The following is a 23432-nucleotide window of genomic DNA, read 5'->3' as shown; positions in this document are numbered from 1 at the left end:
CGTCAGGGTACAAATGCGCATGACCGACGTCATATCCTCAGTCTTTTTTGCCGCATGGTCCGATGCAGAAGCAGCATTGCTAGTGCCGGTTGGCGTTCTGAGATTTTTCGTTTTCGAAGTTTCAGACCGAGTCAAAGTTGGCTAAGTACCCCGTTGGGGAATATTTTAGTTTTTTCTTGCCTCAGTGGTTTACCGGATGTCAGAAAAAGTGAATAATTGCATTTCTTGTGGGAAACAGATACCGCATAGAGATTATCATACTTTGTGTATTCCTTGTTTAGGGCCTGAGCACGACGTTGTTGGCTGTCACTCTTGTGCTAGATTTAATAAACGCACTATAAAGAGAAGGTTGGATTGTGCCAGGTTAGTCTTTGGGAAGTGGTGCAATTATAAAATGCCGTCGGATGCTCCGACGCCCGCTTCTTCAAAGAAGCGCAAGGACAAAGCAGTTAAGCCTAGGCTGGAAGAACCGTCTGTACCGGACGTCGGTTCTTTAGAGGTGTCAGTGGAGCCGGTGGTTCCACCGGAGATTTCTTTGGGTTCCCAGGGAGAGACTTTGTTATTGCAGGATGTGGCCTCTCAGGAGGCAGGTCAGGCTGAAGGGGCTTCTCAGGTTACTTTACTCCCCTCCCTTCCTAAGGTGGTTAGGCCCTCTCCTTCTGTTGCCAAGGCTTCTCCCAGGGGCAGGCCAGGTTTAGCTTCAGTTGGTGTCACCCCTAGTTCTTCAGGAACTGTGCCCAAGAAGCATATGCTTAAAATGGCAGAAGATTTGATTACTTGATTAGGGGTTCTTTGCCCCCTCCTGATAAGAGACCTAGGGTGGAGCCTGAGCCAGGGAGTTTTGAGCAGGCTTCGGATGTTTCAGAGTCTTGACTGAAGACTTGCAGGAGTATTCTCCTTATTCTGACTCTGATGTGGATGATTCTACTCCTTCTGCTTCTCCTCCTGAGGATTTTTCTTTTTCAGAAACTCTTCATTCTATGAGGGAGCATTTTAAGTGGGAAGGCCAGGACTTCTCTGATTCCAGGAAAAGGCTTAGGGAATTTTTGTATTTACCCCAGCATAGGCCTTTGGCTATACCTCCTGTTTTAGATGTGGTGGAAGATGTTTTTGCAGAGGCTTCACTTAATCCTGATTCTTTGCCTCCTGCTCCTGTTAAACCGGATAGATATTACAGGGTACCTGAAGCTCATAAGTATCTTTTTAGTCCTAGGGCAGACCCAGAAACTGTTAGTCAGGGCCCTAAAGGTGTTTAGGCTTCTGTTGTTAAGAATCCGGTTCCTTCAGACAAAGAGGCCAAAGCTTTGGATAGATGGGGAAAGAAAGTTTATACTTCTTCCACTCTAGCTATGAGGGCTTTGAATTGGCAGTTTCACATGTTAAAATACCAAAACTATCTCCTTTCACAATTGAAGTCTAAGGTTGATGCTCTGGCGGAAGGTATTGATTGTAAAGAATTGCAAGATTTAGTACATGTTTCTGAACAGGTGGGTAAGCATTCTTTGCAATGTGGTTTTGATGCTGTACAGGCCTCATCTAGGGTGGCTGCCACTGGGTCGGTTCTTCGCAGGCACGCCTGGCTGAGGGATCAGAATTTATCTGATCATGTTAAAACAAGGATTTTAGATGCTCCTTTACAATCTGATGTGTTGTTTGGTTCTCCAGTTGAGACAGTTTTAAAGAAGATGGAAGACAAGGCTAAGTCTATGCAGACTGTTAAAGATTTTTTGCAGGTTCAGCCTCCAAAGTTTAGTAGAAATTGGCCTACTAAGGGGTGGATGTATCCTTCTTATGATTCCCAGTCTAGGGGTAGATCTAGACATGGTAGGGGCAGAGCTCAGGGTTCTTTCAGGCCTCGTACAGGGAGTTCTCCTGCACACTGCACAGTCTTCAGGTGAGGGCAGGGGTCAGTCCTTTCGTAAACAGACCCAATGACCTACCTTTTCAGCTGCCAGAGCCTTCTCGTCTGGCAGCACCTTTGGGAGGAAGGTTGGCACTTTTCAAAGAAAATTGGAGTTTAATTACCCAAGACAGATGGGTATTGGATATCATACACCACGGTTACAGGTTTTATTTCCATACCTTACCTCCTTTCAAAGGCATGCCAGACGTTCCTCCTCCACAAAGAATAGAGGCTCACAAGCAAATTTCTCTGTTACTCCAACTAGGGGCCATTCAGCCGGTCCCTATGCCAGAAGTGGGCCTAGGATTTTATTCTCGCCTGTTCCTCGTACTCAAAGAAAGGGAACACGTGGAGACCAATTTTGGACTTATCTATCCTCAACACTTATCTGGACATTCCCAAGTTCAAAATGTTTACGCTACAGCAGCTTTTACCTCTGCTGGGCAAAGATCATTGGATGGTAACTTTAGATCTCAAGGAGGCTTATCTTCATGTTCCTATCAGACTGAGTTGCGGAAGTATCTGCGTTTTCGAGCTGGGACTTCTCATTATCAGTTCTCTGCATTGCCCTTTGGCTTATCTACTGCGCCCAGAGTGTTCACGAAGGTTCTGGCTCCAGTGATAGCTTTCCTCAGGTTAAAAGGAATACAGATTTATCCTTATTTGGACGATTGCCTAATTCTGGCTCAAGGAAGGGACGAGCTTCTTCATCATTTGGATTATGTGATAGCAGTGCTAAGATGCCTGGGGTATTCTGTGAACAAAATAAAGTCCAGTCTAGTACCCTCTCAAGACGTGCTTTCTGGGTGTGAGACTGAATACAGCATCCCAGATGGCCTTTTTGACCCCGGACAAACAAAAGAATCTTTCCCTTTACTTTCATCAGTTGTCTCATCAGTCCGGGCTGACTGCAAGGACAGTCCTTCAAGCCTTAGGGTTCATGGCATCTTGTATTCTGGTGCTTCCCAATGCCAAACTGCATATGAGGAAGCTACAATGGTATCTCAAAAATGTATGGACACAGCACTGCCAGGATTTGGACATGTCATTCCAATAATACCTTGCATTCAAAAGGAATTTTTGTGGTGGGCTCAGGAATGTCACCTAAACAAGGGACTCTCTGTGTCCCGGCCAGAGGCGAGTCAGATTCTAACGACAGATGCCTCAGACAAAGCTTGGGGAGCTCATCTGAATGGAAAGTGGATACAAGACAAGTGGCCTGCCAGACTTACAACATCTACATATCAACTTGAAAGAGATGTTAGCAGTCCAGTTTGCATTGATAGCCTTCAAGGATTTACTTCTTCCAGGGCAGGTGTTGATTCTAACAGACAACACAACTGTCATGTGGTACATCAACAAGCAAGGCGGAACACATTCTTATCCTCTATGCAGGCAAGCGATGATTTTGTGGGAGACTGCTCTCAGTTTACAGCTAAATCTTCAGGCAAGGTTTCTGCCGGGAGCACAGAACTCCTTAGCAGATGTGTTGAGCAGGCAAATTATGGATCCCCACGAGTGGAAATTGGATCCTCATGTATTTCAGAAATTGACAGTGTCATGGGGAACTCCAGACATAGATCTGTTCACTTCCCCACTAAACCACCAGCTGCCAAAGTTTTGCACGAAAAGGTTTCATCCCACAGCTTGGAGAGTGGATGCTCTTTCTTTCAATTGGAGCAATCTTCATGTGTATGCCTTTCCGCCTCTGCCTCTCCTCCCAAAGGTACTACTAAAGGCCAGACAAGACAAGCCAAGGATGATTTTAATAGCTCCAGATTGGCCTCGACAGCATTGGTACCCATTACTGAGGAGCCTGGTACGGAAGCCTCCATGGCCTTTGCCTACGATTCCACACCTGTTGTCTCAGGAGGACAGTCATTTGCTCAATGTCAAGCTTCACTCTCTGCACCTAACAGCCTGGCATATTCTGTTTTGAACCATAGTGGGCCTCCACTTCCACAACAAGTTTTGAATGTTATTTTGGAAGCTAGAAGGCCTAGTACAAGGAAAGTGTACAGAAAAATGGAAGAGATTTTTATTTTGGAGTGCAGCAAAGGATTTTGATGTTTCTGAGCCTAATTTAAGTGTGGCTCTTCAATATCTTACTGAGTTACTGGACAAAGGTTTGTCCTTCTCTTCTATTAAGGTTCATGCTGCAGCAATTTCGGCTCACTATGATTGTGACCCACCATTGTTTTCTCATCCTTTGTTCAAGCAATTTCTTAGAGGGGCAAAGAATATAAGACCCCCACGGAAAGCTCCTACTCCTGCTTGGGATCTCAATTTTGTGTTGGAGAAACTCACTCTACAACCTTTTGAGCCTGCAGCTACTGCTGAATTAAAGTTTTTATCATGGAAGACTGCTTTTTTGTTGGCTATTACCTCTGCAAGAAGGGTTTCTGAGTTGCAGGCCCTTATGGCAGTTGAACCTTTCTTGATTTTCCATAAGGATAGGGTATCTTTACGTACTAATCCTTCCTTTATGCCTAAAGTGGTTTCTAGTGTGGCTTTAAACCAAACTATTCATTTGCCTACTTTTTATGCAAATCCCCAAAATAAAGGGGAAAAGATTTTGCACACTTTAGATGTACACAGGCAGTTGCGTTATTATTTGGACAGAACTAAAGGGTTCAGGCAGTCTCAGCAGTTATTTGTTTCTTTTGCTTTGAGTTCTCAGGGCAAGCCTGTGTCAAAACAAACTATTTCTAAGTGGATTGGGTTTTGCATTGCTTTCTGTTATTCCCATCATGGCAAGGAAGTTCCAGCTGGGATTAGGCCTCATTCCACTAGGGCTACTGCCACTTCAACAGCTTTTTTGAGAGGGGTGGCAACTAAGGATATTTTGGAGGCAGCTACTTGGAGTTCAGTGCATACTTTTTCCAGGCATTATCACCTACCACTTTACTCTAAATCCAGGGCTGGTTTTGCCACTGCTGTTTTGCAGGGCATTTTGGCAGCTCCTGCTTCCTTATAGTTTGGCCATCCTCCCTTTCCTCTGCTTTGGGATTCTACCCAAGTGTAAGGACTGCAGCAATGTGAGATGAAGAACATAGTACAGTTTTGTACCTACCATAAATGTAGATGTTCGAAGATCCACATTGCTGCAGTCCAATTTACCCTCCCTCCTTCCCCTCTGTTGTTAGAGGCGGTTGTGTGGGTTGGGTGGTCAATTGGGTGTATATTCTTAATTGTATATATTGTACATATGTTTAGTGCTAGGAAGGTTGGTGGTTGGTTTGCTGTCTTTTGGTTTTTGACCTTTATTTTTAGGGTCTTCTGACATCTGGGGCAAGAAAAGACTGAGGATATGACGTCGGTCATGCGCATTTGTACCCTGACGTCTTGATGTCAGTCAAATGCGCCTTGACCGACGTCAGCCTTATACTTTGATATTCGGGCCGACCGAGGACAGCGGACTACCCAAGTGTAAGGACTGCAGCAATGTGGATCTTCGAACATCTACATTTATGGTAGGTACAAAACTGTACTTTTCTAAAGTGCATTTATATATATTTACTGTTTATTTTTGCTCCCCATTTGGGGGGCATCTGATATCTGGGCAAGAAAACTGATTAAAATGGCGTCAACTGCATGTTTTATACCCCTGACAACCTGACGTCATGGAAGAGGAGACAGCAACCGAAGCAGGACCCAAGACTTTGTTATTTAGGCCGACTGAGGGCAACCTGCCAGCAGATTACCCAAATGTAATGACTGGAACAGTGAATACACTCGAACATCTACATTTACGGTAAGTGTACACAACTGTACTTTCTGTACACTGTCCTTGGCTTTTTGTTCACTGCTCCCAGGGTCTTCACAAAGTGTTTAGCTCCTGTGATCGCCTTCTGCAGAAAGAGGGATCCATATTTATCCCTTTGTGGACGACTGCTCAGTCATGCCACGAGTCGATCAAAGCTCGTTAAGGAACTGGTCTTCACTCACTCTCCTTACCTCTTTGGGTTCACCATAATTCTTGAAAATCCAACAAAGACCCATCCACCAGATATGTTTTCCTGGGGGCTCTTATGAATTATTCCCTTCTCCCAGAGAAGGTGGTCTTGACTCAGTACTTCCAAAATGTTAAGCAGAGACAGTGCCTCTCAACCAGGGAATTCTTCAGAGCATTAGGCTGTATGGCCTCTCATAGTCTCATCCCTCTGGCCAGGCTACACATGAGGAAGCTCCAGGGATACTTAAAGAATCAGTGGTGCCAGCACTCAGTCCCTGGAGGCAGACATTTCACTGATCCCTTAAAGGAGAAATTTGCGTGGTGGAATATGGGCATGTGCCCAGAACCAGGGTCTTCCTGAGTTAGTCCGTCTGGACCAAATTTTAACCACAGATGATTCAGAGACTGCCTGTAGGGCTCATTTCCAACTCCTTCAGTCCCAGGGTAAATGGGAAGCTTAGTTCAGGCACAAGCACATAAATTGGAAAGAACTAATGGAAGTGCAAAAGGGCCTAATAGCTTTCAAAGTTCAGTGGAAACCAGGTGTTCTGCTTGTCTAAACAGACAACACCACAGTTATGTGGTACATAAACAAGGGGGCACCCACGCTTACCCTCTTTGTTGTCTAGCATTGCAGGTCTGGGAGACAGCTCACTCTCGGGGGTTGCACCTCATGGCACAATACCTCATAGGGACTCGAAACATGCTAGCAGAGCATCTCAGCTAGAACTTGATGGATCCCCATGACTAGCGTCTGCATCGCGCAGCATATCTCAGCATAGTCCACAAATGGGGATCCCACAGATGGACTTCTTTGCCACCAAAGAAAATGCACAACTGAAAAACTTGTCTTCCAGAAACTACCCACAGCCTGGAGGACCGATACATTCTCCTTCCTTTGGAGCCACCTGTTCCTTTGAGTTCCCTCCCATGCCCCTTCCTCCTAAAAATCAGGGAGGAAGGCCCAAGGGTTATCCAGATAGCCCCATAGTGGCCCAGGCAGCACTGGTATCCTCTGCTGCTGAGTTTAACCAATAACAAACTGTTGCTGTTGCCTCAGGTTGTGGACCTTCTGACTCAGGACAAGGGGAGGTTTGTACATCCCAACCTACAGACTCTCACTCTCAGCCTGGGTAATTCCACAAAATACTATTCTGAGCTCACACTGACTAGTTCAAGACATCCTCAGTGTGGCTAGAAGACCTAGTACAAGGAAATCTTTTTCAGCCAGGAGGACACGATTCTCCAGTTGGTGTCAGCAGCAAGGCCTCAGTCCTAAGTCAGCCAATATTTCTGCCATTGTAGATTACTCGGATACCCTGGTGGACAGAGGGCTATCCTTTTATTCCATAAAGATTCACACCTCTGTTATTTCAGCCCACTTTATACTGTTCCTCCTTTCTTTTCCCACCCTCTAATAAAACAGTTTTTTAGGGGAGTGGTGTACCTCAGACCTCCCAGGAGACAAACCCGTACCTCTATGGGACCTCAGTTTTGTTCTAGAAAAATGGACATACCCGCCTTTGAACTGGCAACTTCTGATTTAAAATTTTTAACCTGGAAGACTGCCCTTTTACTGGCCATTACCTCAGCTACCAATGTCTCTGAGTTAAAAGTGAAACCATTTCTCATATTCTGCCCAGAGTATTGCTCAGGACTAATTCATCCTTTATGCCCAAGGTGATCACAGACCCATCCTTGACTCAAGCCATACCCTTGCCCAACTTCTTCCTCAAGCCTCAGAACAGGATGGGAGGGAAGAATCCTTCACTCCTTGGAGGTGCACAGACAGCTTCACTACTACCTTGACAGAGCTAAATCCTTCAGGAAATCAAACCAGCTCTTTGTCCTTTGCCACTGGCTCTGAAGGAAGCCAGTCTCCAAACAGACCATCTCCAAGTGGATCTCCCACTCTGTTTCCTTTTGTTATAGCCATCATGTCAAGTCTCCTGAAACTGTAAGGACTCACGCCAGTAGGGCCACTTCTACCTCTGCTGCCTTCTAAAAGGAGTACCTGCCAAAGACAGTTTGGAAGCTGCTACTTGGTCATCTGTGCATACCTTTACCAAGCACCATCTCTTAACAGCATTCTCCAGTATTAGAGCAGGATTTGCCACTGCCTTCTTGCAGGGCATCCTCTCTTCCCCATAATTTGCCTTCCATCCTCCTCTCAGATTTGGGAATCATCCCACAAGTCAGGACTGCAGCAGTGAAACACGAAGAACATAGTACATTTGTGTGCACTTACCATAAATGTAAATGTTCGAGTGTGTTTGCTGTTGCAGTCTTCTTTCCCTACCTTCTTCCCCTTTTTAACCTACAATACTAATCTGCTTCTATTTTCTGCACTGTCCAGAGCCCCCCCCTGGGGGCGTTTACCCTGCAGGCCCCTTTTTCTACCTTTGTCCCCTGCTTTTGCTTCATCCTGGTGGCTCTTACCTTTTAAGGGGCAAGAAAAAAGTGATGTAAGGGTGTCAGCTGGCTCCCTTTATACCCAAATGTGCTGACGTCAGGGAAGGACGTCCACCAGCCTTAGGAGGAGGGAGATGTTTATTCTGTTAGTTGGGCTGGCAAAGGGCTTCCACAGCAGGAAATCCCACAAATCAGGACTGCAACAGTGAATACACCTGAGCATTCTACATTTATGGTAAATGTACACAGCTGTACTTTCAACACTGCTGTACTGCCCGTGGAGGGAGCACCTTCCTAGTTCAGCTTTGCTGCTTCATGTTTCATGGAAAGTCTATCATTATTTTTCTTGAATGTTGATGAAATTCTTACCTTTTGGTGATAAATTGTAATCTGAAGTAGTTTATTTCATTTGATCTTCAACCTGTGGGAATATGGATCCGTATTGGATCCAAGCCGACAAATATTAGTAGCATCAGCTTTGAGCTCCAGACTCCCTCCCCTTACCCATAATACACCTCCACTGCATTCCATCCCCAGATCTCATTTGCCACGATTTGCTTGTACATAGTGTCTTCAGAGCTCCAGCTAGCAGTGGGTTATTTCACTACTGTAAGTTTAAAACTTTCATTCTTTTTCGTCGATCTAGGTTAGTTTAGGTACCCCTTCTCCCCTCTCATCGTTTTGGCATTGAGTGTTAGTCTGATTAGGTAAATAGAGTAGTTTGTTCTGTGGTGCCCCTCCCCCTCCTCTGTGTTGTCTATAGACTAGCATGGTGAGTGGGTGTGTCTGTGTTGGAGTAGTTTTTTTTTTTTTTTGTTTGCCTGTCTTTTTAAGGCTTTTTCTTTCTCTCAGGATGGCTGAAAAGCTTATCTTTAAGCGCTGCACAGAGTATGGCCATAAGCTCTCCCCAGCGGATGGCCACACTCTGTGTGTATGTGTGTGTGTGTTGTGCTTAGGTGTGGCCACACCTTAGTGTGGATTGCTGCATTTGTGTGGGGTTCAACCCCCGAGCTTTAAAGGATAGAAAGGCTGAGTTGGCCCTCAAAGGTCTTCTTCCTTCTACCGAACCTCTTGCCTCGTTTCCGGCTTCAATCATAGCGGCTGCTGTGACTACCTCTCCCTCTTCTCTTCCTCTGGCCTCTCCTCTCTCCCAGGCTGGGACTCAAACTCCTGCATCTAAGCCTGTGGTAGCGGAGCAGAGGAGAGGTAGAGAAAGGGAGAGAGAGAGTTGAAGACTAAGGATGAGATCCCCGGACCTCGCTTCTCCGAGAAAGTTAGCACAGATCCATGACTCCCCTCAGCTCCGGTCTCCAAGGTTCTCCCCGGAGCTGGAGTAGGCACGTTCAGTCTCCCGGGCCTATGTTCCCCAACTCACCAGGTTGATGTCCGTGGCCTCGTCACTGTCAACCCGCTTCTTATTGGATATGTATCTGGATTAGATGATGCGCTTTATCCGTACACAGATCCAGATGGGGGTCTTGCCCCTCTCCCTCTGGAGGGGGGAGCTCGCTTCCTTTCACCCCATTTCTCCTTCCCTGATCTGAGCTTCGGCTTCAGAGTACTCAGATCCAAGGTTGGCCTTACTCAGTGGGTCTGTGCCGATGTAACTTGTTTCCTTGACACTGACAGCTGCCTGGAGTGTCTCTGATCCGACCAGTTTGGATCCGAGCTGCTCTCGGAGCCGGAGCTTGGGTTTCAGATCCGAGGGAGTGGAACCTTTTCCATCGGCTTAGACGTTGTTGGGCCAGGTCCCCTTCCTTGGAGCTCCGTCCACTTCTGGACCGGCTCTGATTCTTGCATCGGACCTGGGGAGACTGACCTCCTTATTAGCTTCCCAGGAGGTCTGCTCTCCTTCGGCGTTCATTGTGGTGGAAAGGGTCCTCTCCATCGGATCGAGACCCCTGACTACCCCCTCGGACTCCTCCCAGACCCCCTCGGCTCTGTCTACGGTCCCCGTTGCTTACCAAAGGGACAACCCATGCCTGAAGAGCCACAGACAGTTCCCCCCAAGGAGCAGATGGCTTGTGAGCGCTCCCCTGAGAGCCCCAATGGAGATGTGCCTCACAAGCTTACGTGTAAGAGGAGGCACTTGGACTCCCCCGAGTCCCTCGCCGAGGGCACAGCTTTAGATGGAGAGGGTTCCCCAAGATCACCTTCCGAGGATGTCTCCTTTGGAGACATCATGGTGATCCTGCACCAGAGGGGGGGTTGGTCTGCCCCCAAGCCCTCTTCTGATGAGTCTGTGTTCCTGTAGGGATTTGATCACCTCTCTGGCATGGAAGGAACCGGACACCGTGGAGCCTATCCCCAAGCGACCCGATAAACTTTTAATCCCCCACTCCCCCCCCCCCCAATTGACAGGCCATCCTGGAATAAGGGCTCCCCTGTTGATGCCGTGGTGGTAGCAGCAGCCACTAAGAAGGAACTTGCTCAGGAGAGTTCTTTGGTCCACCCTCCTGACTGGATGGCACGGATAATGGACCACCCGGGGAAGCGGGTGTATGCTTCAAGCTACCTTTTCGATCAGGGCACTGAATTACTTGGCTCTTGTCACTAGACTCCAGTGCCATCTAGTGAAGGTGCTGGAGGAGACTCCACCCAAGTCCATGTCGCAGGACGACAAGGCTTCGTTCTCCACGAAAATGGCCAGTCTAAAAGCGGTATCAAATACATCCATGCGACGACTCCTCTCCCATGCTACAGAAGGAGCGGCCAAGACGACGGAGTCTGGCGTGTCCATGAGGCATAACACCTGGTTCAGGTTGTGTCAATTTTCCGAACCCTTTAAGGCGTCTTTTGCCAATTCCCCTTATGACGGCTGTACACCTTTCAGTAAGACCGTCAAGGCGAGACTAGTCCAGAGTGAGAAGGACTGGAAGACGCTGACTGCCATCGGAATCTGCTTCTCTAACCCTCAAAGGTCTTTTTCCCAGAACCAGAGAGGGCAAAAGATGATGTGGTTCCGGAAGTCTCTGTATTCCCAGGACACTCAGGGCTTTTCTTCCCCTAGTGGCAGAGGGGGACGGAATGGACGTCGGCCCAGAGGCAGAGGGGGTCTGCGGAACTTTGGTTCTTGAGAACCGTTCTTGGACAGACCCGGGCAGCAACCCTGAGGGCTTGCCTGGCTGCTCTACTCTGGAGGTAGTCGGGGGGGGGGGGGGGTGATTATCCTTGCACCCAGCATCATGGGAGTCCATAACAGTGGACCACTGGGTGCTTCAAATCATATCCAGAGGATATTCTATCCCCTTCGCGAGTTACCCCATATCTCCCAGACACCTCCCGAACGTTCCACCCACGCAAAGGGAGGCAGCAGCACAGGAAATGTCCAAGCTGATAGTAAAACGAGCCATCAAAACCGTCCCCACAGATCAGTCCAGATAGGGCTTCTACTCCAGGATGTTCTTCGTGTTTCACTGTTGCAGTCAGTACATTTGAGTTATCTGCCTGCAGGTAGCCCTCAGCCGGCCTGAATACCAGAGACTTGGTTTCCTGCATCAGATGCTGTCTGTTCTTCCATGACGTCAGGTCGTCGGGGTGTAAAACACGCAGCCAACGCCATTACATCAGTCTTTCTTGACGCGCGGTGCCCGAAGCAGTTTGCAAGTGCCGGTTGGCTGACTCCTGAAATTTTTGTTTTTGACTTTCAGAACCGAAGTCTTCAAAAAAGCTAAGTACCCCGTTGGGGATCCTTTTTCATGCTCGTAACCAATGTCAGTAAACGTTAACAATTGTCTTACCTGTGGAACGCAAATACCTCACAAAGATTTTCATTCATACTGCATTCTTAGGCCCAACCACGACGTCCCTCGCTGTCGGTTTTATGATAATTATTGACTTAGCTATCCTATCCATCTAAGTAGAGTGTGTCGGTCGTCCCTCATATGGTGGATGAGCGCTCTGGACATTTTGGAGGGACGACCCTTTCTTCCAGCCCCGGCCCAAACCGGGGGGAGGGGGGGCATACAGGCAGGACAGTTTAAGGCCTGTGGTCCCCCATAGAGACCAGCTTACATGTCAGTGTCCTAGAGATGAGGGCAGTTCTTCTAGCATTGCAGGCCCTTCATGCCTTTCTTCCTCTGAGGACAATTGCCATTCAGTTAGACAACATGTCAGTTGTTTGGTATATCAACAAACAAGGAGAGACCAGATTTTACCCCCTTAGTCGCGAGGCCATGAGATTTTGGGAATGGGCGATCTCCGGCCACATTCTCATCGCAATGCACATTCCGGTCTGTCCAACATCTTAGTGGACAGGCTAAGTTGGACGATTCTGATCCTTATGAGTGGTCTCTGAACCTGTCAGTAACTGAACGGATCTTCAGCGGGTGGGGTCAACCTTGCGATCTTTCTGCATCTCCTTCCAATGTGAAGTGCAGCAAGTTTTCGCTCTGAACCCTCTGCCGGGGGAGTCCCCCAAGACACACTAATTCATGCTTGGCCTCCCGGTCTTCTGTATGCTTACCCGCCAGTATCTCTAATTCTGAGGTTTTGCAGAAAGCTTGTCAACTGGTGAGCAAGGTGATTCTCATTGCCCCACTGTGGTCTCACCAGGTATGGTTTCCCTTCCTTTGGTCTCACCTTTTGGCTCCACCTTGGATTCTAGATCCCATTCAGGATTTGATTTAACACCCCTCGGGGGTGCCTCTTCCGAGTCTGGACAGCCTGAAGCTCACGGCTTGGCTGCTCCAGTTCCCATAATTGCTAGGACTCCTGGACCATCTTCCTCAGATTTATTTTAGTAGCTGCTCATAAGTCTTCGACCAGAAAGGTTTATCGCAGCAAGTGGAAACGTTTTTCTTTCCGGGCCTCTCAGAGGAGTTTAGATCCTTTCACTGCTCCTATTTCCACTATTCTTGATTTTCTAGCTGATATTTTCCAGCACGGATCTAGTTCTTCTACTGTTAAAGTTCAGTTGGCTGCCATTTCCGATTTTCATGTGGGTGAGAATTCTGCATCTTTAGAATCTTCCAGACTGTGTAAAGCTTTTATCAAAGGCACTTTTTCTACACCCTCCGGTCAAAGATCCTATTACCCCGTGAGACCTTACTATGGATGTTCATCGTGTTACCCTGCTGCAGTCATCACACTAGGGTTATCCTGTCGTCAGGCCGTCCCGCAGTCGGCCGGATTTCCAAAGTTTTGGTCCGATGTCGGTTGCTGTCGCCTCATCCCTGACGTCAGTGCGCCAGGGGTACATATATTGCAACTGACGCCATTTTCTCCAGTTTTTCTTGTCACGCGGTGCCCGAAGCAGAAGCAGTTCGCAAGTGCCGGTCGGCCGACTCCTGAGATTTTCGAATTCGAATTTCAGACCTCATAAGGATTTTCATTCTTATTGCATACCTTGCTTAGGCCTTGATCACGACGTCACTTCTTGTCGTTTTTGTGCTAGATTTAATAAACGTACTATTAAAAGACGATTTGATTTCGCACAGCACTTTTTTGGCAGAAAATTTAATTATAACATACCATTGGAGCTACCGACTACCGGCGTGCACAAAAAACGCAGGGATAAGGATAGACAGCCCAGGCCTAAGCCCGATTTTTGAGGCCTCTGTTGATCCGGTCTCAGGTTCTCCGGTTATCAGTGATGCTCTGACGCAGCCTCTGACTACCGCAGTTCAGGAACCTGAGACTGCTACGGATATTTTGACGGAATGTACTAGGCCGACGCAGCCTTTTACTTCAGGCCCTACCGACGATTTACCTTCCAAGGACGTCGGTACTTCTGAAACACCATCGCCTTCTGAAGGAGTTTTCAGACCGACGACTCTTACAGTCAAAACGTTTTCCAAATCGAAGACTCCTTCCAAATCGTAAAAGACTTCACTTCAATCTCCTGTTCAAGGCCCTATGCCTAAGAAACAGATGCTCAAGATGGCTGAAGATTTGATTTCTCTTATCAGGGGTTTTCAGCCGCCTCCTCACAAAAGGCCTAGACAAGAGGAAGAATCTGCTTCCTCTGAACAACTGTCTATTTCTTCGGATTCCTCTGAGGACCAAGACTATTCCTTCTCTCCTTATGAAGATTCTGATGCTGAGGACTCTATTCCCTCAGCTTCCCCTCCAGAAGATTACTCTTTTGGGGAAACTTTACACACTATGAGGGAACATTTTCACTGGGAAGGCCAGGATTACTCTGATTCCAAGAAAAGGCTCAGAGTTTCTTTTACTCCCCCAGCACAGACCTCTAGCCATCCCTCCTGTTTTGGACATTGTGGATGATGTCTATTTAGAATCCAGTTTCAACCCTGACTCTCTGCCTCCTGCCCTGGCCAAGCCTGACAGATACTACAGAGTACCTGATTCCCATAAATGTCTTTACAAAACCCAGTAGCTGACCCAGAGACTATCTTCCAGGGTCCCAAGGGGGCTAAGGCTTCCATGGCTAAAAATCCAGTACCTTCTGAAATGGATTCAAGAGCACTAGACAGATGGGGGAAAAAGGTTTACACCCCAGCCACTTTAGCTACGAGAGCTCTAAACTGTCAATTTCATATGCTTAAGTATCAGCAATTTCTGATCTCTCAGTTAAAACAAAAGATAACCACCCTCCCTCAACAATCTGAATTGAAAGAAGTACAGGATTTGTTGCATGCCACCGAGCAGGTGGGCAAACATACCTTACAATGTGGGTTTGATTCTTTGGAGGCCTCCTGCAGAGCAGCTGTCACTGGATCAGTTATACGTAGGCATGCCTGGTTAAAGGAACAAAGTCTGCCTGATCATGTGAAAGCAAAACTACTAGATGCTCCCTTACAGCAGGATGTTCTTTTTGGTGTTAAAGTAGAAGAGGTTTTAAAGAAAATGGAAGATAAGGCAAAATCAATGCAGACAGTCAAAGATTTCGTAAAGGTACAACCCTCTCGCTTCAGCAGAAACTGGCCAACAAAAAATTGGTCCTTTCCAGCCACTGACAGGCCTCAGAGGGGTAAATACAGGCACCCAAGGGGCAGAGGACAACCACAAGCTCAGTATAAACCTCACCAAAGGGGCACTCCAACCCAGAAGGGAAGAGAAGACAGGTCTCAACCCACCAGAAGGCAAACTCAATGACTTGCACCTCAGCTGGCCAAACAAAGCTCGTTTGTTAGCCCCCCTGGGGGGAAAACTAGCACTATTTGCAGACAACTGGCACATGGTCACAAAGGACAAATGGGTCCTAGACATAATTTTACGAGGATATAGATTCCACTTTCACTCCTTGCCAATAAAAAGAGGAATGCCAAACCTGCCACAAAATCAAAGGGCAGAGGCTCAAAAACAAATTACAGCTCTCATGGCCATGAGAGCCATTCAAAGGGTACCAACTCAAGAGCAAGGCCAAGGATTTTACTCAAGACTCTTCCTAGTACCCAGAAAAGAAAATGCTTGGAGACCAATTCTGGACCTTTCAATTCTAAACACTTACAAGTTCCCAAATTCAAGATGCTAACACTACAGCAGCTACTTCCCATGCTGGGCAAGGAAGCATGGCTGGTAACGTTGGAACTCAAGGAGGCATACCTGCATGTCCGTATCAGACAAAGCTGCAGAAGATACCTCAGTTTCATTGCAGGTTCAACCCATTATCAATTCTCTGCACTGCCCTTTGGCTTATCTACTGCGCCCAGAGTATTCACAAAATGCCTGGCACCAGTAATTGCATACTGCAGACAAAGAGGAATCCAAATATATCCATACCTGGACGACTGCCTCATCCAAGCAGAAAGAAAAGACATTCTCTTACAACATCTGGCTTTTGTGAAGCAACTACTAAATTGTCTGGGGTGCATAGTAAACGAAAAGAAGTCAAAACTAGTACCTTCACAAAAAGTGACATTCCTGGGTGCCAGCTTGGACACAACGGCCCAGAAGGCTTATCTTACACCAGACAAGCAATTACAACTGACTCAATATTTCAAGACAATGGCAACAAAGACCCAATTAACTGCAAGAAAAATTCTGCAGGCTTTGGGCTTCATGGCATCTTGCATTCTGATAATACCATTTGCAAAACTGCATATGAGGAAATTACAATGGTACCTAAAAAGCGTATGGTCTCAACACAGCCACAGCTTGGACACAGTGATATCTCTCATTCCCTGCCTTCAACAGGAATTTCTATGGTGGGCACAGGCATGTCACCTCAACAAGGGTCAGCCTTTCACCTTGCCCCCACCCAGGCAAACTATCACAACAGATGCTTCAGAGTATGCCTGGGGGGGCGCACATGGCAGGGCAATGAATTCAAGGCCTATGGACTGCAGAACAAAGAAAACTGCACATAAACCAAAAAGAGATGCTAGCTGTACAGAAAGCTCTGACTGCCTTCAAGGATCTACTACAGCCTGGACAACTGGCAATAAAGACGGACATCACCATAGTAATGTGGTACATAAACAAGGGGGCACACATTCCTACCCTCTTTGCAGGCAAGCAATAATCTTATGGAACACAGCTCTGGCCTACCAAGTCCAGTTAAAAGCTCACTTCCTGCCAGGACAGAAAAACACATTGGCAGACAACCTAAGCAGAAACATCAAAGATCCCCACGAGTGGAAGCTAGACCCACAAATATTTGCAATGATAACTCAAAGATGGGGCCTACCAAATATAGACCTGTTTGCCAGTCCTAAAAACTACCAGCTGACAAAATTTTGTACAAGAACATTCCACCATCAAGCTTGGAAAGTGGACGCTCTCTCCTTCAGTTGGAAAAACCCGACAGCATATGCCTTTCCTCCATTACCTCTTCTCACAAAGGTTCTTTTGAAGGTCAAAAAGGAGAAACCTCAAATGATTCTCATAGCCCCAGACTGGCCATGCCAGCACTGGTATCCGCTATTGAAGAATATGGCTCACAGCCCACCATGGATATTGCCTCAAATACCTCATTTGCTCACGCAACAAGACAAGCAGATTCTACACAGCCAGATCAAAACCTTAAACATGGCTGCATGGCAAATCAATTAAGCAGCCAACCAGCCCCTCTTTCACAAGCAGTACTGGATGTTATTCTAGAAGCCAGGAGACCAAGCACCAAGGAAGGCTTACTCGGACAAATGGAAAAGGTTTTCTGCTTGGAACCAAGCTAAAGGCCAAGACACAACTCTGCCTCATATGCCTCACATTCTGCAATATTTAGCTGAGATGTTGCATAAAGGACTTTCCTTCTCCTCAATTAAAATCCATGCTACAGCTATTTCAGCTCAGTACGACATGAATCCACCTTTATTTTCAAATCCACTCCTAAGCAGTTCCTCAGAGGGGCAAAAAACATTAGACCACCTAGAAGAGCTCCTACACCAACATGGGACCTCAACTTTGTTCTGGAAAAACTAACGCTACCTCCCTTTGAACCAGCTTTTTCTGCAGACCTACAGTTCCTATCTTGGAAGACTGCCCTGCTCCTGGCAATAACTTCTGCTAGGAGAGTTTCAGAATTACAGGCAATTATGGCAGTGGAACCTTTCCTCATTTTTCATCAAGACAGAGTTTCTCTACGAACAAATCCTTCCTTCATGCCTAAGGTGGTTTCCAGTGTAGCTTTAAATTAAACCATCCATCTACCCACTTTCTTCCCCAATCCACAGAACAAAGGTGAGAGACTCCTGCATTCCTTGGACATTCACAGGCAGCTTCGAAACTACTTGGATAAAACTAAGGCTTTCAGAAAAACTGACCAGCTCTTTGTTTCCTATGCTACAGCATCTCAAGGGAGGGCCCATATCCAAGCAAACCATTTCTAAATGGGTAGGCCATTGCATACGATTCTGCTATACCCATCATGGGAAACCAGTTCCTCCTACCATTAGATCCCACTCTCCCAGGGCAACAGCTACCTTTACAGCCTTTCTCAGGGGGGTTCCTACCAAGGAAATTTTAGAAGCTGCAACTTGGAGTTCTGTACACACCTTCACCAAACACTATCACTTACCTCTTTATTCTAAGTCCAGGGCAGGCTTCGCCGCTGCAGTTCTGCAGGGCCTCATTGCCTCCTCTAACCCTCTATAATGCCTCCACTCTACCTTCGCTTTGGGACTCAACCCAAGTGTGATGACTGCAGCAGGGTAACACGATGAACATAGTACAGTTTTGTACGTACCATAAATGTAGATGTTCGAGTGTTCACCCTGCTGCAGTCCAGGTTACCCTCCCTCCAACCCCTCTGATCTACTGGCTAAATCTTTTCTATTCCTTACTAATGTATTTGCTTATAGCTGAAGGGTTTTGTGTTTGTACAGTGTTCTCACCTTTTGGTACTAATTTGGATCACCTTTTTGGGGGCACCTGACATCTGGGGCAAGAAAAACTGAAGAAAATGGCGTCGGTTGCAATATATGTACCCCTGGCACACTGACCTCAGGGATGAGGCGACAGCAACCGACGTCGGACCAAGACTTTGGAAATCCGGCCGACTGCGGGACCGCCTGACGACAGGATAACCCTAGTGTGATGACTGCAGCAGGGTGAACACTCTAACATCTACATTTATGATAGGTACAAAACTGTACTTTCTCCAAGCTCTGGTCACTCCACCTTTTGAGTCTGCCGCAACTGCAGATGTAAAATTTTTGTTGTGGAAAACAGCCTTTCTGGTAGCTTTCACATCTGCTAGAAGGGTTTCAGAATTACAGGCCTTGTCCATCAAACTTCGTATATGATTTTTCATAGACAGAGTTTCCCTTTGGACCCGTCCATCTTTTCTTCCTAACGTGGCATCACCAGTCAATATCAATCAGACTATAAACTTGCCTGTGGTCTTTCCCAGTTTTACGAACAAAATGGAATACAAACTACACATGTTGGATGTTCATAGACAGTTACGTTTCTATTTGCACAGGACAAAAAATTTCCGTAAATCTGATCAATTTTGTTTCCTTCTGTAAACCCTTTTTGTGGACACCTGTCTCCAAGGTCACTATAGCTAGATGGATTTCGTTATGCATCCTGCCAGTCTATAAGGGCAGAGGCATGTCTCTTCCAGGTGAGGTTAAAGCTCATTCCACCAGGTCCATGGCTACATCTGTGGCTTTCTGTTCTAGTATGTCTTTGGATGACATTTGCTCTGCAGCTACTTGGTCCTCATTTCACACATTTATTTCTCATTATAAATTGGATTTGATTTCAAGAAGAGCATCCTTTGGTTCCGCTGTGCTCCGGAATATCCTTCCATGAGGGCCTCGTAGGATTTTTAGTAGCTGGGGACTCTGTCCCACAGGTTGAAGATCAAATGAAGTAAACTACTTCAGATAAAGAAATTATGTACTCACCATAACGTTCCATCCGAGTAGTTGTACTTCATTTGTCTTCAACCATCCCTCCCGCCTTCCCTGGACGTTGGCGCATGATCAGCCTACGGGCTGCAGTATAGGTCACAAGTATATTATCAGGTCAGGTTTTAAGTACAAGTTCAGCAAACTCGATCTGGGGATGGAAGACAGTGGAAGTGTATTATCAGTAAGGGGAGGAGTCTAGAGCTCGGCGCTGATGCTAGTAGTATTTGCCGTCTCAGATCCATTACGGATCCGTATTCCCACAGGTTGAAGACAAATGGAAATACAGCTACTCAGATGGAATGTTATGGTGAGTACATAACTTCTTTTTTTGTTGCACACTTTGAGATTTGTTGTTTTGTGTTTCTATGCTATGTGCATACATGTGTTTAGCCAGGCTAGAGTTTTCACTGTGTAAAATTTACCACTCCTGTAGTGGAGGCCTGTGGGGTATATGCAAATTCTGCATATGATCTATTTATGACTTACTAGTGTCTCAGCTACATGACTTCTGAATGCCCATGACATTTTACATGCTGTACCTTTATGGGTGCATTGAGACTAATGAATTATTTCTTTGTCACCGTTTTTACCCTTTGTTTTGGATCTTTGGGACATTTTGCAGGCATCTTGATGTTTACGGCTGTCAGGCTTAATTTTAAGCTGCGTTTCTAAAGTATAGACAAACAGTCAACTTATGCTGTACTGAAAAGGTTAAAAAGGGCAAAACATTCATATATATATCTATGGCTAGTGGAGTTTGGCTTTATTGGCTTGAATGTACCCATAAAGATTTAAAAAGTAAAAAGGCATGGGAATTTAGAAGCCAGGTGGCTGGAGCACTAGTATGCCCTTATCTAGTTATTTACGTTTATTCTATGCGCCTCTACCTCAGGAGGTTCAGGGTTTTGTACAGTTAAGTTTCTAGATTGGCTGGGTCTTTCTTACAGTTTTGGTGGTTTGTGTGGTGTGTTCATCTTTGGGGGGGGGGGGCACGTGTGCAAGTGTAATTGTATTGCTGCTGTTTGTTTGATTATAGCTCTCTTGACAAAATTCTGTGGGCTGTAATTGAGCTCCTTCCAGTAGTGAAATTGAAAATGCAGATGTGGGAAAATATGCACAGATTGAGTTATGTTGATTCATAATGATCCCCCCCGTTCTGATGCACTTCCCATGCAAAAGGTGCTTTAGAGAGCGTTTTGGAATTTGCTCTCTCTGCTTGTGTGTCCTGAAATCTTGGGGCTTCTAGGAGTAGGTTTTGTACATCTTGGAGAGCCATATTTGTGTGCACACTTGTCTATGTGTACATTCCTGCGCTGTTCTCTCAAATCACTAGTTTTGTTACTCTGTTTACTGTATAGCCTTAATGTGCGGCAAGTTTTTTATATTGGATAATTGCCTGTTTTATATAGCTAACCACTGTACATTGCACTGTACAAAGTCAAGAGTCAAAAAAAAAAAAAAAAGGCAAAAGTCGCCAATTGCTAGAACCAAGGTGACGTGGCAACCAGGTGTACACAGTCAAGAACTGCACCAACTTGATTTGCTGCTTTGACTTAGTACAGTTGGTTTTGTGTACACCTGGTTGTCCAATCAGCTTGGTTCTTTGGTACAAAATCAGTAGTGTTTTCTTTAGTGTTTGTTCACTTTGCAAATGCTGGCTACTACAAGCATGCTCCTTTTGCAAGGTTATAAACCAAAGAAAATAGTGCAGGATATAGGAGTTGGCATTGTGCCATCTGTCTCATTACCCTTAGTTTGGGACCAGACCTTTCATAGTATTTTTTCAGGGATGGTGGTCACTAATAGGGGAAAAATATGGATGGAAACTGGAGTAAAGAAAGAGGATAAGGCAGGTGTTACAGTTGCTGTTACTGGTGCTGTGCTCAAAGATCTAAAGTCATGTTAAGTATCTGATACAGCTTTACTTTGAAGATGCTAACTTGCATTTGGTGGTTGTGCGTTGATAACTGACATTCCTGTTGGGCAGATACTTTACTTTCATACTGTGGCACTGTTAGCATCTTCTTGCATGTTTGTCCCTTTTGCTTTGTCTTTCTGTGCTTTGTAGTCCTGTCTGTTGGTCTCTCTCTCCTGGAGCATTATGCTGGGCTTCTCTGTGGGGACAGTGGTGAGTTTTCTGTCTTTATGTGGTTTATGTAATAATAGGCTTTTTGAAGACCAAAGCGCGAGTATGATTGGTATTGATCCTGCCAGCAGCCATATCATTGGGAGTCATTCCGAAGATGCAGGAGTTGGGAGCTCAGCACCAAGAGGACAGAAGGACGGCAGCAGCAGGAGGAAAGAAGACTCTAAATCTGCTCTTAAGAAGCCTAAAGAGAAGGCTGATGCTCTGTCACAGTTTGACCTGAATAACTATGCAAGTAAGTAGTTTTCTCCATGAGAAGAATGTGTGCATGTCATTGGAACATGTTTGTGGATTGATTTTAGATTTTATGCAGTACATTCACAAGCATGCCTCCCCACCCAAACCACTTTACTGTACCAACAACCTAATACTCTTCATAACCAAGTCTAACAGTAGTGCTGATAACTTTTTTATATGCTCCCCATATAGCTATATCCCTCTTCCTGTAAAGCAAGTGACCAACTCTAAATCCTTCAAACTACTCAAATGTCATTGGCTGGACTTGTGGCTAATTTCTTTCCTTCTTTAGCATTCTTCCAATTACCTATTTTTCAAGGATTCTTTTTTTCTTTCCTACACACTGTCTTCTAAAATGTGTCTAATTCTGTTTGTTCAACGTCCTCTAAAACATTTTTAATTGTCTTCATAGCAAAAAAAAATTATTCGACTAATAATTATTTCTAATTCTAAGAAGTTTTACACCTCATCACAAAAGGGGTCTCTAGAGAAAAGGTCATTGTTCCTCTCTACTCCTCCCTCATCAGACCCATTATATAGAGTACAATGCCCCGTTTAAAGCATGTAGCTCGTAAGACACCTACAACAATTGGTAAGGCCACAGAAATGCCTCACTAAGACGATTACCGGCCTCAAACAGATGCCATACGCAGACCGTCTCATACTCCAGCTCTACTCCTTTGTGTATCGCCTTCTCTGAGGCGATCTCTGCCTAATATACAAAGCTATGTCAAACTCAGAGCTGTTGGACATGCTACACTTAAAGAAATCCCAATCTCTCCGAACCACATGCTCCACGAACCTAAACCTTGTCACCACAATAAACGGAACATGCTGGAATGATAGATTCCTGTCCCAGAGACTTTCCATACTATGGAACAAACTACCCATTCACGTCAAGCAAAGCTCCTCATTGGCCCTCTTTAAGAAAAATCTTGACTGAATGGGAAATAGAAAATTCACCCCGGGGATAATGTCTGTGGCACTGCTTGACAGGGGCACAGGAAAATAATTTTCTTGGGTGGCGAAAGCCAGGGAACCTTTTTGGCTAGGCCCATATAGGCCAATAGCCTAGTACCTACCTATGAACATGTGGAAATGCAGTGTGTATTTAGCTAATACTTTTTCCACTGTAATTTTCATGATTTGGCTTTGTTTTATAAAGTGCTTTTTTTTTCTTTCTATTTTTGCTTATTGAAACTTTCCTCCTCAGAGGTCTTATTAGCCCAGTCAGACCTTCCCAGTAAAGAAATGTAATAAATAAATGTTATTTTTGCTTTTGTAGAAGTCTCAAAAGATCCAGTGCCCTAAAAGAAAATAAACGGCGGGGAGGGAGAGCCTTTTAAAGTAGCCTGGTTTAATTGTGGCTAGATTCTGAAATCCTCATTACCAATTTAGTACAGATTGCCAGAGTTTGAGTACTTTTGCTTACAAAGGTTCATACCCAGAGTAGGGGTGTGTGCCACTACAAGCTTTTATACCCTGTTAGAAGCGTATGCATTATGTAGTTGTCAT

The 23432-nt window shown here is 45.7% G+C and overlaps 1 protein-coding gene across 1 annotated transcript in view; it reads left to right on the top strand.

The window, feature by feature from the left end:
• The window catches only part of PRRC2C (proline rich coiled-coil 2C), a 2776386-nt gene that overhangs the window by 1584588 nt on the left and 1168366 nt on the right, over positions 1 to 23432 (top strand). Inside the window, exon 15 of the mRNA XM_044086759.1 lies at positions 21701 to 21915. Coding sequence (XP_043942694.1) covers positions 21701 to 21915 — 215 coding nt within the window. The remainder of the gene's footprint in view (positions 1 to 21700; positions 21916 to 23432) is intronic.

The sequence above is a fragment of the Protopterus annectens genome, chromosome 10.part0 (genome assembly GCF_019279795.1).
Source record: "Protopterus annectens isolate FY-2018-M chromosome 10.part0, PAN1.0, whole genome shotgun sequence".
In the NCBI taxonomy this organism is placed as follows: Eukaryota; Metazoa; Chordata; order Ceratodontiformes; family Protopteridae; genus Protopterus; species Protopterus annectens.
This window is presented reverse-complemented; position numbering and strand designations above follow the sequence as displayed.